This window comes from Diceros bicornis, chromosome 32, assembly GCF_020826845.1.
Source record: "Diceros bicornis minor isolate mBicDic1 chromosome 32, mDicBic1.mat.cur, whole genome shotgun sequence".
NCBI lineage: Eukaryota > Metazoa > Chordata > Mammalia > Perissodactyla > Rhinocerotidae > Diceros > Diceros bicornis.
In genome coordinates this window covers 28,743,606-28,761,404 of record NC_080771.1, presented here as the reverse complement: position 1 = coordinate 28,761,404, position 17,799 = coordinate 28,743,606, and the positions used below count along the sequence as shown (strand labels likewise).

The window sequence follows — 17,799 nt, the reverse complement described above, 5'->3', positions numbered from 1 at the left end:
CCCAAAAGTGAGGGGGCAAAGGGACACTGCTTGCTTGATGCCTGCTCAGATTTGTGGGTGACACTTCTGGGAATTCCTGTTGTCCCTTCGCTGCACCAAGCAGCGACAGCATTAGATTGTACACAGGTGTTTACAATACTGACCACCAGCTAGCTCTGAAGGAGGGTAGGGAGGAGGAGGAGGAAGAGGAACGGAGAAAAAGAAAAAGAAAAAAGAGAACAGAAGGGGAAGAAGGAAGAAGGGAAAGAAGAAATAACTCAAACAAAAATGCCCCATTCCTACCTGAATAGGGATCTCTAAAGATATTCTATAACATGTCAGATATTCTAAAACTTTCATTAAATAGTCTGTCCTTGCAAAAACATACTCTCTGATCTTTTGTCCTCCCACGTTTAGCAAAACAAAGGCAAACCTTTGGATTATTGCTAAACCATTTCCTTCAATGTCCATCTCTTCATCTCTGTGACTGCTTTCTCTCCCGCTGTCATCAGGGGGAGGGACATGAGTTGTGCACGTTGGACTTTGAAGACAGACTTTGAATCCCGTGATTGAAGGAGAAAACGGAAGCTTCTAGATGTGAGCAAACTCGAACAGAGAGGATGGGTCAGAAAAGAGAAGAGTGCCCATTCTGTAAAATGAGTTCTTTGAAACTGCAAAATATGAATGCTCATGAAAACCAGTACTCTTCTAGAGAGATTAAGTACTGGTCTTCTTGGGAAGCAAACGCTAAAGAAAACATGGAATGGATCTGTATTATGGCAGTCTCCCGCAGAATAAACTGTTCATTTTTAAAAAAATGTTTCTGATTAAAAGTATAATTTTATTTAATATCCCTCAAATAAAAGAAGAGAGGCTATTAAGTTAGGATGATTGCCATGAATATTATTGAAAGCAGCGCTAATAGAGTTGTTTTTATGATTCCATTTATTCAAAATGAAAAATGGCATTCGCCAAACATCGGATCTGATGAGTAATAGATTTATAAAGCAACCAAAGAGGAAAGATGAACTGGAGAGAAAATCTATTCTGAGTAGATGATTTTGTGGTTTGTGTGTTGGTTACAAATGACCTGACAGCCACAGAATATCCTCCTGGTCCTTCAAACAAGGATCTCTGTTTGGAAAACTCCAATGGGAATAGGGACTACTGTGAATTTTTTGACAGCTAGAGAGGATCTCTTCATTTTAAAATATTACTTTCTTATTAACAAAATGTCTTATTTTTAAAGGAAAGAAATACAAATACAAATTACTTGGGGGCTGAGCTGATTACCTGCCTACATTTTAATGCTAACAACATGCATTCTTGAGTGACAGTTCATTTGGGTTTAGGCTCAGATCTGGGCATGTTCAATAGATGGAGAAGCCAGGCTGGAAACTTTTCACTACGGTGTCTGTGCTGACACAAAACAGGAGAAAATACTTTAATCTCATCATAAACAAGAGTACAGTTCTCCTTCAAGGTTTACACCCAACACTGGCAAGATGGTGAAGGGTATGTTACCAACTCCTTCTTTATTTAAAAAAAAAATAAAATAAATAAATAAATAAATAAATAATAATAAAAGAATAAAATGCACAAAAAGTAGCAAATCTCTCTGCAGGAAAAAAGACAAAGTGGGAGGAAGGTTTGTATGTTGCACATCTCTGTTTTGGTAACCCAAAGAGGGAATATAAGCTTAAAGTCCTGAATTTAACAAACCTAATTATCAAGGCTTAATTAGTACCAAGGGTACAGCTTCATGGAACACCTGCAGACTTAATTTATGTCCTGACAGAGAGGAACAAGTGTTAATGGGCTGTATTTATGTTAATACCTGAACCTTAGGAGCCAGTGGAATAAAACAGACCATGCACTAGTTTTCAAGCTACAGAACAAATATAAAAGATTTTCATCTGAATGCTAGTTTGCTCATAATTCTTCAGGGATTACAGAGATCAACTTAAACTTTTAAAACCAGGAAAGTGGAATGTGAAAAAGTAGAGCCATTGTGGGTATCTATAAACGTCTATCTGGATTAATCCGTAAACTAGCATTTATATCTTGTCTTTAAAATGGGCTAATGTTCTCAGTGTTCAGGACAAGTGTTTTTCATGATGCTGCAATATAAAACCTATTTTTTCCACAAATGCCATAATATTAAAAGAATAGCTAACACTTATGGAGTGCTCACTGTGTGTCAGTCACTATGTAAGGTCTTAGTACACACTTTTCAGTTATGGATGAGGAAATGGGCTCACAAAGGAAATAAGCGACTTGCACCCAGCCATGTTTCTTGGCAGCTTAAGGTCCGGAGTCAGGTTCCCAGCACCATTCTTTTTACCAATGAGCTAACCTCCCTTCAATACACAGACAATTAGAAGAAGAATATAAAATATCTATAAACATCTATTTATAATAGAACTCTCGGCAAATTGGAAATAAATGCAAATTCCTCAATCTGGTAAAGAACATGTACAAAACCTCCCTACAATTAGCATCATACATGTTGGAGAAATAAGGCAATGGTGTCTGCTCTCTACACTTCTATTCAACATTCCTGGTGGCTCTACCAGTGCGCTAACACAAGAAAAAGACACAAACGCAATAAAAGTCAAGGTGAAAGAAGTAAAACTATCTTTATTTGGAGATCTAGAAACATCTCACGATAAATGTGCCATTTTATTATTAATTCTATCTCCCAGATGTATTCACGGGACCTGAATAAAAATGGACTATTTTCTTGCCTAAAAAAGAAAAAAAAATCTTATGGAATCTCAGGGAAAAAAAAAAACTAATAAATTTCAAGTTCACAGAATATAACATCAATTTGTTAGGATCAAGTTTACTTCTACACAGTAGCAACAAACAATTGGAAAAAGAAATTTTAAAATATCATTTATAATAGCATAAAAAGAAAAATGTTTAAGAATAAATTTAACAAAAAAGTACAAGACCTCTATATTGAAAACTATAAAACATCACTGAGAGGAATTAAAGAAAACCTAAATAAACAGAGAGAAACAAGGTCATTGATTATAATATTCAGTAGTGTTAAGATTTCAATCGTCCTCAAATTGATCAATAGATTCAATACCACACCAAATAAAATCTCCGCAGGCCTTTTAAAAGAAATTGAGGAGCTGATCCTAAAATTTCAATGGAAAAGCAAAGTACCTAGAATAGTCAAAACAATGTTGAAATACAGAACAAAGTTGGAATGCTTGCATTGGCTAACTTCAAATTTACTGTAAAGCCACAATAATCAATACCGTAGGCGTAGGCATAAGGAAAAAAACCAATTAGATCAATGGAGTACAATAGAGAGTCTAGAAATAGGTCCACAAATATACAGTCAATTGATTTTCAACAAAGAGGCCAAGGAAATTCAATAAGGAGAAGATGAGTCTTTCAACAAATGAGACAGGAGCAACTGGAGATCCATATGGTGGGAAAAATAAACCTCTACCCTTACCTCACACCATATACAATGTTAATTTGAGATAGAACATAGACCTAAATGTAAAAACTAAAACTATGGAACTTCTGGAAGAAAACATAGGAAAATATCTTTGCAACCTTGGGATAGGCAAAGATTTATTAGAACACACAAAGCACTAACCATAAAAGAAAAGAAAAGGAATTAGATATTATCAAGATTAAAAGATTCTGCTTTTCAAAAGATATCATTAAGGGAAGAATAGAGAAGACATGGATTAGGAGAAAGTTCACAATACGTATGAAAAAAGACTTGTATCTGAAATATATAAAGAACTCTCACAACTCGATAATAAAAAGACAGACAACCCAATTAAAAAAGAAAAAAAAGGCCAAATATGTGAACAAGTACTACACAGAAATAAAATATAGGAATGGCTAATGAGATCATAAAAAGTTGCATTAGTCATCAGGAAAATGTGAAATAAAACCAACAAGAGATAACATTTCACGCCCACTAGAAGGGCTATAATTAAAAAGACTGAAAATACCAAGTACTGGCGAGGATGTGAAGCAACATGAACTCTCACACACTTCCAGTGGGAGTTTAAAACAGTACAACCACTTTAGACAACAGTTTAGCAGTGTCTTAAAAATTGAAACGTGTATCCTAACAGCCAACAATTCTACACTGAGGTGTTTATCAAAAAGAAATAAAAATGCAGGTGCACAAAAAAATTATAGAAGAATATTCACGGCAGCTTTATTCATAGCAGCTGAAAAATAGAAACAACCCAGCTCATCAGCAGGTATGTGGATAAACAAATAGTGGTATATTTTTACAATGGGACATTTCCCAGCATTGAAAAAAACTGCTGATATACACATCCACATGGATGAATCTCAAAAACATGAGGCTGAGTACAAGAAGCCAGACACAAAAGAAGAGGTATGATTTCCGTTAAACGAAGCTCTAAAACAGATAAAACTGAGACAGGGCGATCAAAAGAACTGTGTTTGCCTCTGGGAGTGGAAGGATTTATTGGAAATGGGAATGATGGAATTTTGGGGGGTCAGGGAATGTTCTATATCTTAATTGTAGTGGTGATGACATGATTGTGTACATTCGGACATTTGTCAAAATCCAGGGAACTATATCCTTAAATATGTTAACATTACAGTATGAAAATTTTACCTCAATTATATGTATATATGTGTGTATGCATAGTCTCTCTCTCACATACATACACACACACACACACACATTAGCCAAGAGATTAACTTCACAGGTCAAATTTTAGATTAGTAAAACACACCTTACTTTTTAGGCTTATAATTCAATCCACAAAAGTGCTTAGAAGTTTTATTTTAAGATTACTTATGAAATTGTTCATTAATTACTCTCTGAGTTAATCACGCTTTGTGGAAAGAGAACGGGTTTAGGAGTCAGATGTCCCAGGTCATTATCATGGCTTTGCTTCTCATTAGCAAGGTGACCTTTGCAAGTTAATTATCAGCCTCAGCAATTTCTTCACCTGAAGAAGTCTGGAAGCAATGTGGGCCTTGCAAAATTGTAGTGTGGCTTCAATGTGATAACGGATGTATAGCACACAATTAAGGGCCCTCATTCTTGTTATTACCATCAGCAGCCTCAGCCCATTTTTGATAATTTTGTAAACAGAGAGGGGCTTTGGGAAGCCAGTCATTCCATCATCCTTTTTCCAAGCTCTTATTTCTGAGGATGGCTGAGTGGATCTATGACAATAATTTGGTGACTTTTTTTTAATGGTTAAGTACATTCTGGAAATATTTAATTAATTATTTTCAAAACATAATTTAGCACACTTTTTTTTCCCTCTCCAGCAATATTTCTATTTCCTTCTCTTATAAAACCCCATGTTTCTATCTTTTTCTTAAAGAACAATGGCTGGCACATTCTTAGAGCCCTTTCTGAAATATCTTTGGTGATTACTCATCTGTGAAAAGGAATTTTTATACAAAGTTTGAGAACTGTTCTTGTCTTGAAGGAAGCAATGAATCAAATATCTATGACCTAGGATGTTAAGTCATTGTAAGGACCAAATTCATGAGATTTTTTTCTTTTCTTGAACAGAATGGAGGAGTAACATGAAAGATTGAGGTTTTCTGAACTGTGGGTATCAGCTTCCTGGCAGGAGAGCACGCCATTCAGCTTGACACAGCCAGGTACTATGAATCAATTGACATGGTTCTTAAGAAAACTTATTTTTGTTAGAATCTCTGAATTTACCAGAACCGTAGTACATTTAAGTCCTGTGTTCCTCAATCTATCTGACCAATGCACTTTTTAAAGATCCATGAGCAACATAGTAGAAAAAGAAGTTAAACATAACAGTTATTACTTGCTTGGGTTTGCATTGTCAAACTGAGCAGGGTTTCAATGGAATCCTTTCCAAATGCCCCCTATTAAACTTTAAAGGTGAATAGGCCTTCTTCTGTGTATAGTACAAATTTGACAGTAAATTCAGGGTTGACAGAACGGTGGACTAAAAAAACACAAAAAGCCACAGGATGAAAGCCTTGTGGTGAGAGCCAGGCCGCTGTCACCACCGCCATGTGACAGAACAGACAATGCCATGAGGCTCTGCCTCAAGTGAGGAGTCAACACACAAATTCTCTTCGGTGAACCACTGTGTTTCCAGGCTACCAGGAATCAGAAAGGAAGATGTTGCACGCATTGAAACTTGGGTCCTTTTCTAAATAATACTTAATTGAGAAATGAAAAGAAACCCACAGAAAAATAAGACAAACCTACTGATGAACAGGCAGATTTTATTTCTCTTAATTCGGTAAACCCAGCTTTTTACAAGTGTTCTCAATCTGGTGATGCTATCAACTTTGAAATGTGGTTTGAAAAAGCGGATATTACACTTTAGCACATGTCTAATAACTACCCTCACGATGGAAACATTTTAGGCAAACCATTGAATTTATTTTCCTAATCTTATTGCCGAGATAAGACATACGTGCTTAGAACACCGGTGAGTTCTCGTAAACAGGCGCCTGACGGCATGATGGGAAGCACAGGCTCCCCGGGCCGCCAGCGAGGAAGCGTAGGATGCGCAGGATGCGTAGGATGCGCAGCATCTCTGCCTTCTGCACACCGAGTCACTGAGGTGCCTGGGTGGATCCGCTGGAACAATGGTAATTAGTATCGGTCCAGTCATCAGATAATTTCTGATTGAAATTCTGAGAAGTGAGTTACGCACTTTGCTTGGTTAGTCATCGTTTTTCTCGAAAGAACTGTATTGTGGAAAACCGAAGCCTGCCAGTCCTGGGGTCTGAAGGTCAACTTCATGTGCTTGTAAACACTTGCTAGGCACAGTTTCAATCCTGTCTTCTTCCTCAGTCCTGTTTAGTTCTAACATGGCCTCCCATCCTCTCTCTTCTTCCCACAGCCTCACTCAGCCTTGAGAAACACATGAGCAGGCTGGGCAGGTGTGAGAACCACGTTGCTCCCCAGACACATTAATGAGTTTGCTTCATGGAAATAAAAAGAAGACAATCATCTTGACTTAAAAATTAGAATCAGGCCGGACTGCAGGTGCAGCAATGAATTAGGTAGAGCAGAAAGTTGGTCTCCAAAGTCCATGCACGTCCAACTAGTAGATACATTGACTACAATAATTTGGCCAAAAAAAACAGTCTAGGGCTTTATTATCTACATGCTTCAACACCATTGAAAATCAGTAACCTTGATGTTCAACAGTATACATGGCGAGGGGGAGGGCATCCTTTGCTCAGTTGGAGTTGACAAAGGAACTAGGCTTCAGTCCCAACACAACACAACAGCTAGGTGTGTGTATGTCTTGCATAATTTTTTTAAATTAAAAGATAAAAGCTAACTGGGAAATGAAAGTAAACATTAAAAATTGCCACAGCAAAAGAAATCATTCTGTGGCATTTGGGGGTACTGGGTACTCAAGTACATCACAAACAAGACATCTGCTCAGCCCGTGACAAATTCTTCAAGGAAAATATTGTGCACCAACTCAAAAGACCTGTCTAGAAAGTCTTGTTCCAGGTTGCTGGAAAACAGAAGACACAGTTTGAATTTAGTTTCCTCTTACCTGTGTGAACAGAAAGTGTGAAGGGTGAAGGTGAGAGAAGCAGAGAAAGGCACACTAAAGAGTAACACAGGAAGAGCACTTTCTGGAACAAGAGTGATGCTGGTGAGTTCAGAGCAGGGCTAGAAAGGCCTTCAGGACGAGCAGGGTGTCCCAGACAAAAGAGTGTCCCAGGCAAGGAAGAAAATAGAACAGTATACAAGACAATGGCTGCAAGCCAAAAGGAAAATTGCAGCCATGTGGGAAGAAGTAGGAGTCTGAGAGAGGAGTGGATGGGAGAAAAAGTGTCTTAGGTAATAACCCCGCCCTTCTCCATTTCTGGCATTTGTTTTAGGCTGGAGACGGTTTCCAAAGAAGCAAAAGAAAAGAAGAGAGAGGTCAGTCTCAACTATATAAAAATAAAGGAAATATATTGAAAATGGGAAGGCCAGTACGGTAGCCTCAAATATTCAAACTAGACACAAGAGGGGAAAGGCAAAGGGTTGACGTTTTTCAAGCCCTGACTCTGTGCCTCATAGGGCACCGGGAGCTTGATAAACACAAAAGAACGTCATCTCTCATTTCAGGCATAGGATGGTCCAGAGGGGCCTCTTTTTTTTCTAGTCATAGTCTTAGAGCGAGTCATTCCATTTCAGTTCTGGGTGCCTTTGTGTGGGAGGCACCCCATCAGCCTGGAGAACCTCCTTGTTTGTCTGGGTAGCTGCAGTTTATCCACCAAAATGGAGAAGAGGTCTCCTGATTCTAGAAGCTTCTCTGACCTTAAGGTCTACTTTGTGGGCCCTTGCTCTGGTTACCAGAGAAGTTTGGTAAACCAGGTTTCTCTATCAGTCTCTAAGGGAGAAGTCAAGGACATTTCCTGTCAACCTGTCTGTGAGTGCCTGAGGACAGAGATGACATCTTACCCAGGCTTTGTACTCAAGCATAGGGCTTGGCTTAGAATACACGAATGAAGGAAGTTCATTCTTTATTTTAGAGCTGGTTCATCTCTTGCATCACTTCCGTCCTCTGAGTGCCTCTTGCCTGGTGAGATCAGACAGGAGCCAGGGGTGCTATTGAGCGACTACTTTCCAACCCTTGAATGTCCTACGTGAGTGTCTAGATTCCACTGTTCTCATTGCTAGTAGAGAATTAGTGTGGGAGAGGACACAATGTTATACAAGTGACAATGTGCAGATAGAAACAGAAGGCACTAATTAAGCAAGGAAAATAACCCATTTTATCAAAGACATACTTTTTATGTTATTGTAGGCCTACATTTTTTTTAAGATTGCGAACTGCTTAAATATCCTAGACCATGATTTCTCCAGCGAGGTAAGACCTTCTCCAACCCATACTGGCCATGTAAAGGAACTGAAACATAGTCAAGAAAACGAAGTCTGCTTATATACTTGTCAAAATTGATTGAGAAATAAAATTGGTTATCACTTAGAGGCTATTTTTTTTCTTTTGCGTTCAGGCATAAAATTTCTATTAGGGCATTTCAGTGTCCTTAGAAGATTATCCAGCAGTGGATTCAGAATCATTTGCCATCTTTCAAGATCTGAGAGTCTTTCTTGACCAATTTAGAAAAGAAGGATGTTATAGCAAGCAGACAGCCTAGCTGCTAATAATGGGCAACAGTTCAATATTTTATGCCACCTTAAAAAAGTTTCAGTAACTGAAGGTGTTCTCACATTAATTCTTTGCATCAATTATTGACAGAGAATTTAATTTAAAGGCAACTAGTCAGTAACCTAGGGGTAGTGTTTTAAATAATTTATAATTGCTGCATGGGTGTAATCATATTGCTATTGATTACGATCCAGTCACTTCCACAGGTCCAGCAGGTCTTATGCTAATTACTTTTAGTGAGATCACCTTTTTAACTCTGTATTCCCTGGTAACAGGAACTCATTATAAAAATAATTTAATGAAGTGCAATCTTTTAGAGTCCTTGCAGAGCTGGGTGTGGGGAGGAGTTAAAAATAAACTCAGGAGAGGCAGGAATTGAAAGTATTATGCTGAGATTTACAGATAATAGATCTGAAATCTGAAATTGCACGTTATTATTCAAATATCAGATGGGACTGAGATAACAGGGGTGAAAAACAGGGTACATGGAGGGGGTTACAGAAAAGAAAAGAAATAAGAGGACTTAAATAATTTCATTTCTGAGCAAAAATGTCTAAATGCTTCTTCTATTCATCCCCTTGGGATACATTTTATTCCCTGTGAAACAGACTAGCAATCCTTTGGAGGGATCTGGGAAAGGCAACCTGTGATTTACTGAAAATGTGGAAGAATGAGGTCCACTGTGTACTCCCTCCTAAAGCCTCGAACTGTGTGAAACAAAGAAGGGTTCGTTCCCCTGGTGGAAGGAAATTCAGTATCAGGTGGTAAATGAATTCATTTTACTGAGTAGCAGCAAAAAGACATGAAACCCATGATTACCTATATATAGTTACCTTGAATAGGGCTAAAGTTCGTATTTACATAAAATAAACCGTAGGTGAGAAAGTGATCAGTAAAAACATGAATGAACTCAAGTGGTTCAGGTGGTACTAAGGTGGTACTCAGATAATGCATGATCAGGCTGCTGGTTTGGGGAAAGACTGAATTTGGCAAATACTGGTGAGTGAGCAGACCAAATCCAGACACCATCACTCTCTCTTGCTTTGCTTCCTTCACCAAAACTGAGCAATGACAAGGGCTGGTTTCAAAGGGAAGTGAAAGCATCAGCACATTTTAGGGAGGCCAGGAGGCCTGCTCAGTTCAGACAGCGACTGTGGACGAGCCGTCCTGACTGTGGGCAGGGGAATAGCCTCAGAAGATCCAGAGAGGATGAGAGGGATGCTCAGTAAGAAAATGAGGGTTAAGAATGATGGAGAGCCAGGAGGTCAAACAAGAGTGTGAGAAGAGGGCTTTTATTGATTTATTTTCATTTGTCTTTATTCTTAAGGCTTTCATTTTTAAGCATTCACATCTCCATAGCAAATTTGCCTCTCTTACCAAAGGTATGTATGTGTGCATGTGTATATTTGCTTCAAAACTGTTATGACATTGATTTTGCTTAGAAAAAGTGTGTGTGTGTGTGTGTGTGTGTGTGTGTGTGTGTCCCTGGGAATAATTTTGTAATAAATACAATGTTTTTGTGCCACTTGGTTTCAGGTTTCAGAAAATTCCTATTATTAAGTAGAGAGAGAGAGAAAGAAAGATCTTTTTTCTGGAAAAAGAGCTAGAAGATGGTATACATTCAATTTAATCCAAATAATGTGAATGACTTGTAAACAGTGGAAAGTAATAGAAAATTCATCTTATAGTATGAACTTTCTCCAGAGACTGCAACTGAAACCCTTTTTCTGCAGGTGAGAACAACGTGTCTTAAAACCTTGGGTTGGTAGCTATTGTAATAAATGTGGAACAAAACCCTGACCTGTATTTGCACGAGTTGAAAGAGAGGAAAAAAAAATATCTGCAAAAATTGTCACCTGCCCACACTGAGAGTTTGCTAAAAAACATAATTCTCACTTAAACCTAATGAAAAGGAAACAGCAAATTTCTAGCTTATTCCATTTCCTCTGGGCCTGCTTAGTGCTTTCAGACTTGGCCCGGTTTTCTCCTGCGTGGAGCCACGTGGACACAGGCCAGTTCTCACGGTTATGGTAGCGCACTAAAATACTCGAAGCTGAAAGAGTGACGTGTCAACCGCCGAGAGCAGGAATTATTACTCTGAGACACACTGATCCCACTCGGGTTCCACTGCAGACCCTTAGATGGGGGACCCAGTTTGCAGGGTTCAGGCTTCTGACCCATGGTATAAATCAGGGTCAGCAAATGTTTTCTGTAAAGGGCCAGAGAGAAAATATTTCAGGCTTTGTGTGCCATTTGTTGCAAATACTCAAATCTGCCATTGGAGCACGAAAGCAGCCACAAACATACACAAATCAATGAGCTTGGCTGTATTTCAATATAATTTTACTTTAAAAACACACAATGGCCGTGATTTGCCAATCCCGGGTACAGACCCCTATTACTTTATTGATTAAGCCATATTTCTGAAGGCTGGGACCGAGCAGAGGGTCCACAGCACATGTGGCAAAATTGACCCCAGATTTGAGTCTGAAGAGGGACATCTCCATCGTGAAGGGGAAGGAGGCCTGGAGAGGGGTACATGTGGTCAGTTTCTGCGAGGAGTTGAGGGTAGGAAGTTGGGGGTAGTGTGGAGGGACTGACCAGTGAAGCTTTCTTTGGTCTCAGAGGAAAGGCCATCGGGGGAGGTGGCAAATTCTGGAGCTCGGGAAACATGGAGAAGCTTGAAATAGCCACTATGAGGAACAGAAGAGAAACCAGACTAAGTAAACAGGATGATGAGGCAGTCTTGAGAACACAGTCAAGACCATGAATTAAAAAAAAAAAGAAAATCAATATCATCTCACAACTGGACCAACAACCCAGTTAGTGGCAAAGGCAGAGAACTAACCCCAGGCTATTTTGGGGGAACTGATTCTGTTGTCTACATCATGTCTAGAGATGAGCAAAATGATTCCACACCAAGCCACAGCAATATCTCAGAAGACTCTTAATGGCAACATAAAAATAAGTTTTGGCTCCTTCAGTGGAGAGATATTTAAGTCCATTGTCGGAATGAAAGCTTCCTCCATCCTCAAAACAAACAAACGAAAGTGATCTTTGAGATCAAGAAGTGAGGCGGGCCTGGAGCAGGGATTAGCACCAGTTAACAGCACCTCGTGGGCCTGAGGATGTTAGAAACTAGATTGCAAAACAATAATTAAAAGACTTGCAGTGACACCTCAGAACAACAGGGACTCAGTGGCCAAAGTGGCTGCCACTGGGCGGTTACCTGGAACTTGAGTTCTGAGAAGAGAAGCAGTGAATCAGGGAAAGCTTTCTCCTCAATGTGGTCATGCTAGCTGGAGCGAGTGCTCAAGTCACTTTCAGGAAGGGAAGGGAAGCGCAGAGCCCCAAATTGCCCGACACCTCAGGTAGGGTTAAGCATTTTATGCAGGCATCAGCATCTTTACGAAGCTCACCTTTTAAAAGGAGCCAGCTTTTTGTTGTAAATGGCACTGACACTACAACAAGAAAGTTCATTTCACAAAGATGATTCATTAAGAAATAAAATATTCATGGCTGACAGCTTGAAGGATCGCCATACAGTTATATTCTAATGCACCTGTCCTCCCTGTCAAGTCCAATGTGGGATGTCATGTCGCCAAAGTTTTATTTAGAAATTGTTTGTCAGAGTGAGCTTTCTAATGTGAATGAAAAATTCATCCCCTCATTAAGAAGATTTTACATGAAATGTCTAGGATTTTCAATGAACACTACGACATGAACCAATTACTGTTAAACACTTAAAGGGACAGAGTCCTAAGCTCACTCAGCAAAACCCTTAATTGCACAAATGTGGAGAAAATTCAACATCCCGAAAGGCAAATGGGAATTTTGATTTGGAAATTTTCTTTTCTTTTGTCACATCTGGAAAACCCTCATCTTTAAAAGGCTCGGGGGAATTCAAACACGGCTATTATATAGAATCCACCTGTACATCATTATATCTGACCCTTTCGTACGTACACACACAGTGTGCAGTGGAATTTGGGATTTTCAGCCACTTGTTCAACTCCCAAAGAAAATGATTAAAATGTCCTCGAAAGTTGTTGCATTGTTTTTAGTTATTTCTTAAGTTTTTTTTTTTTTGTAAATATACATTGTGGCCTTCATTTCATTCCTATCTTACTTTCATAATTTGTGTAAATATCAAACAGGTGCTTCAGAAGCAAATATATTTAACGATTCCAAAATGTTGGGAGTTGGGAGAGAGGGAAAAAAGCCACAACAGATTAAAATAGAGTTGAGCTGCATGGAGAGTCAGGAGAAATCCACAAGGGAATTGCTTGTATAATGAAATAGCATTTTACAGCTATGACAATGGATTAAGTTGACATTGAAACTCTCTTTTGACATACGGTCTAGTTCAGCTTAATCTATGGTAGAAAATAGTTCACTCCCCAAACCTAGCACTAGACTCAGGTTCCATTACACATATATATGTATATATTATACACATACACACGGCCAGACTGTCACTTCCAATTTCAGAAAAGGCTTGAGATTGACAACATGAAAACTGAAATTTCTCCTTCTCAACCCAGCAGACTCTATAAACTTTAAGGATTTCATATTCACTTTCATATTATAGATGCTTTAGTGAACTAGTTCAAGGAAAAAGCAGCCTTGACCCTACAGGTATTCACTGCCATCCTATAAGACGATAATGATGCTTTCCAAAACAGAGGGAGGACATTGAATAAGCTATTTATCATGCAACTGATGTGGATGGGGAATTTCAGTTTTTCTTTGCATCTAATCATAGCTGCCTGTGCAGTTACTCCTATATATACATATTCTTTCTCTATTTTTCTTATCATTTACATTTATTACTTCCTTTATATATATGTTTTTATATATATAAATATATATATAAATATATATATATAAATATAAATATCTTTTATATTTTCTGGAAAGCAATGGGACAATATGTATCAAGGGTCTCAAAACAGTTTAGATGGGAGATGCAGTTCTAGGCGTCTATCTTTAAAAATATCTGCAATTCACACAAGGAATTTTACACAGAGATGTTCAACGCTGTATTATTTAAACTCAGAAACAAATGTCCAAAAGAGGAGGGTATGTTCCTTTGCTAAGTCACCATTCAAAAAATCACATTTAGGATTTTTTTCTCATATAATATTGAGTAAATAAAGTAGGATACTAAATGCATCAAGTGTACTGAGAGTTTCATGAGGCAAAAAATAAACGCATTAAAAAAAAAAAACCCCACAATGTTTAAAAAGGGCATGGGCGTATGGGCAATGTTTTATTTTCTTATTTTTACTATTTCAATTTTCCATCCCCACCTCTATATTTGGATGTAATTAAAAGACAAGTCTAAATACAGTCAAACTCTACCTACTGCAAATCTATGGAGCAGATGAGTGAGCTGTTCTTTAATATACAGACCTAAGTAAGAAGGAAACAAAAAATCTGATTCTTCTATTAGGTAAATCAAATTATCAGTTAAAAATGGTTTCCCCTTCATCTTCTGCCATATGTGAGATATTAATGTATTGAGTTATCCCTATGGAAATTGCAAAAACTATATACATGAATTCTCCAGCCTACCAAATTGCAATTTGCTCAAATAAATCAGCCATTGAGCCTCCGGTTTCTGTAAATTTTGGTTAGCAGAACTCTATGTTGGAAATTGCATCCAATACATTTTTCACAATCTGCCCATAATTAGTTTCACTGGGAAAACTGTGAAGAACTATTTTGCTGCTTTTAAATTCATAATTTTGGTTCAAGAGCCCAGAATAAGATGTTTAGACAGAGTGAAAACTATTTTCTAACAAATCAATATTAATTTATCTGACTGTTACGGTCTCAGGAGCCAAAAAGTGTTCTTGTACTGAGCTGACAGGAAAGATTTTATCCTGACCAAATGTTATTCAAATATTTATAAGACTGGATAATTTAGTAAAGAAAATACAGATGGAAGAAGGCAAGAGTATTTTTCCTTCGGTGCTTCGTTCCCATTTACCAATGACAAGAACTATAAAAAAGGCGGGGAGTGATTAGTAACCCCCAATCCTCCCCCTGAGTGAGCTCCTCAAAGACTTAGTTGACCATTTAGTAAACTCCACAAACTAAAGGAGATCTTGAGGTATTTCAGCCGTTGCCATGACGCTCGCCATTGACCCACGGGTGCCATTTTGGTCAAGAACAAAACACTCTGCTGTGGGAGGAGTCACTTCCCAATGACACAGCTGATAGCCAGATGGCACGGCAGGGTCTCTGAAGGCATGAACTGAGAGAGAAGAACAGAAAAAGAAATGAAATGTATTGAGTATGCTTTACATTCCTGACCTTATTTAATTCTGAGGTAAGATTTTATGTGTGTTGGTGACCTTTTTATTGGAGTCAAATAGACACTCAAAAAACAGGAAAGCATGAAACACGTCACTAAATAAATCTTCACAAACTGAACACACCCAGCACCCTGATCAAAAAACAGAACATTAACAACATCTGAGAGCCCACCTCATGGCCCCATCCAGTCTCTACCTATGACTTCTAATATATCGATAGTTTGCTTTTGAACTTATTATAAATACAGTCACATAGGATGCACTCCTCTGTATCTGCCTTCTTTCTCTCAACATCATGTTTGTGAGATTAGTCCAAATTGTTGGGTTTAGTTGTGGGTCTTTCATTTTCATTGTATGTAGTGTCCCATTGCGTGAAAATATCATAATTTATTTATCCATTCTACCTCTGATGGACATGTGGGTAGTGTACAGTTTTCAGTTCTCATGATTAATGCTGCTATACATATTCTCGCTCTTGTCTGTTGGTGAATATATACACAGGAGTGGAATTGCTAGGTGATCAGATACGCTTGTGTTCAGTTTTATGTAGATACTGTTAATAAGTCTTCCCAAACGATTATAACAATTTATATTATTGCTGTGGACTGAATTGCAGTCCTCTCAAATTCCTATGTTGAAGCCCTAACCCCTAGTGTGACTATTTGGAGACAGTGCCTATAAGGAAGTAATAAAGGTCAAATGTGGTCATAAGTGTAGGGCCCTAATCTGATAGGACTGATGTTCTTATAGAAAGAGGAATAGTCACCAGAGCTCTCTTTCTCTGCCATGTGAGGACACAGTGAGAAGGTGGCCACCTGCAAGCCAGGAAGAGAGCCCTCCCCAGGAATCCCATCAGCCAGCACCTTGATCTTGGACTTCCCAGCCTCCAGAACTGTGAGAAAATAAATTTCTATTATTTAAGCCAGCCAATCTATGGTCTTTTGTTATGGAGCACGAGCTAACTACTACAATTATCATGAAGTAAGTGGTTTTTTTCCTTTAAAGAATCTCTTTTTATTTTAGAATAATTTTAGTTTTACAGGAAAGTTACAAAGATCCCTATTTTCTGAGTCCTTCTGTATTCCAGGCATGATGCAGTGTCATCCAACAACTGAATAAGCTTTTCTTGAAGACCTACCATTTTCTGGGCCTGTGGAACACTAAAATGAAAGGAAAACCACAAAAAAGGTGGCTCCTGTCCTGAAGCCTTCAGTTGAGTTCCACTTCCTGGTGTTCGTGTCTCCTGCAGCCCTGCTGCTTCTTCCTCACCCGGTCACGTTGCCATGCCCCAATCACGTCTATGCACCCTTATGAAGAAGGCATTCAGTAAATCTTTGCTGAATGCATGGATGCCCAAACATTTAAAAATATATTATGGCCTTGTAAAAACTTCATATTTAAGATACATGGTGTCAACATGAACCTTCTCCACCTCTATAGGGCCTGGATTACTTTATCAGCAGGCATGTCTGATGAAAAGAGACAGAAATAGATCATCCCGGCCCTGTCAGATTGCTGTGTCATCGTGAGCAAGTCACTTAACGTCTCTGGGCCTGTTACCCAGGAGCTATAAAATGGGGATAATAATACTGTCCTGGCTCCCTAGATATGCTTGTCAAAGGCTCTGAAAACTGTAACATACTATACACATGTTAGGAAGTGTTGGCCTTTGACGTTTACCTTTAATAGTAAAACAGAAATCTCAGATAAAATGGAGAATGATATTTACTGCCAGTTCTTTCAAATTCCAGAAGAAAATGCCTATATCCACAGAGTCACTATCGAAACCATCCGAGCTGAAGAATCATTTTGGGGTAGAAGAGCCAGAAGGAAAATCACTGATAGTTCTATTGCTTCTTGAGTGAGTAACAGAGACCCAGCATATCATGTGCAAATATCGTCTGCCCAGATTTCACATCACGGAACTAGGAAGAATGCAATGCAATCTAACAACAGTATTCTACATCAAGTCATAACTTGGCTTGATCACACAGCTGGACAGTGACTGCCTCGAGGCTACAGACTACTCCTTCTCATACCTAGCAAGGAGCCCAGCAAATAATAGGCACTCCAAAGTGTTTGGTGAATGAATTTTTAATTTTCCAGTCTAAATGGGTTGGAAACTTTGATCTCCTGATTTTCCTTGAAAATATATTTTGATCAAACCTAGAAATAAATGAAGTTCTGTTCTTCATGAAAAACCTGACTAAATTAGACTGCAATTCTTTTCAGAGCTTGCCTGTGCAGTGGTGACTAGGTAGACAAAATTTTCAAGAAGCTCAAGGGTCCTAAAGACATAAAATAAGAAAGTTTTCAGAAGAACAGAAACAGGGTTTCTAGAT

The 17,799-nt window shown here is 38.5% G+C and overlaps 1 protein-coding gene across 2 annotated transcripts in view; it reads right to left on the bottom strand.

The window, feature by feature from the left end:
* Positions 1–17,799, bottom strand: part of WWOX (WW domain containing oxidoreductase) — a 739,856-nt gene that overhangs the window by 67,138 nt on the left and 654,919 nt on the right. The window contains exon 9 of one of the 2 annotated variants that reach the window (XM_058528335.1): positions 14,563–15,396. The exons of the other annotated variant lie outside the window; for it this stretch is intronic. Coding sequence (XP_058384318.1) covers positions 15,337–15,396 — 60 coding nt within the window. The 3' untranslated portion in view covers positions 14,563–15,336. Of the gene's footprint in view, positions 1–14,562; positions 15,397–17,799 lie in introns of those variants that run through there. 2 annotated transcript variants of the gene reach the window in all.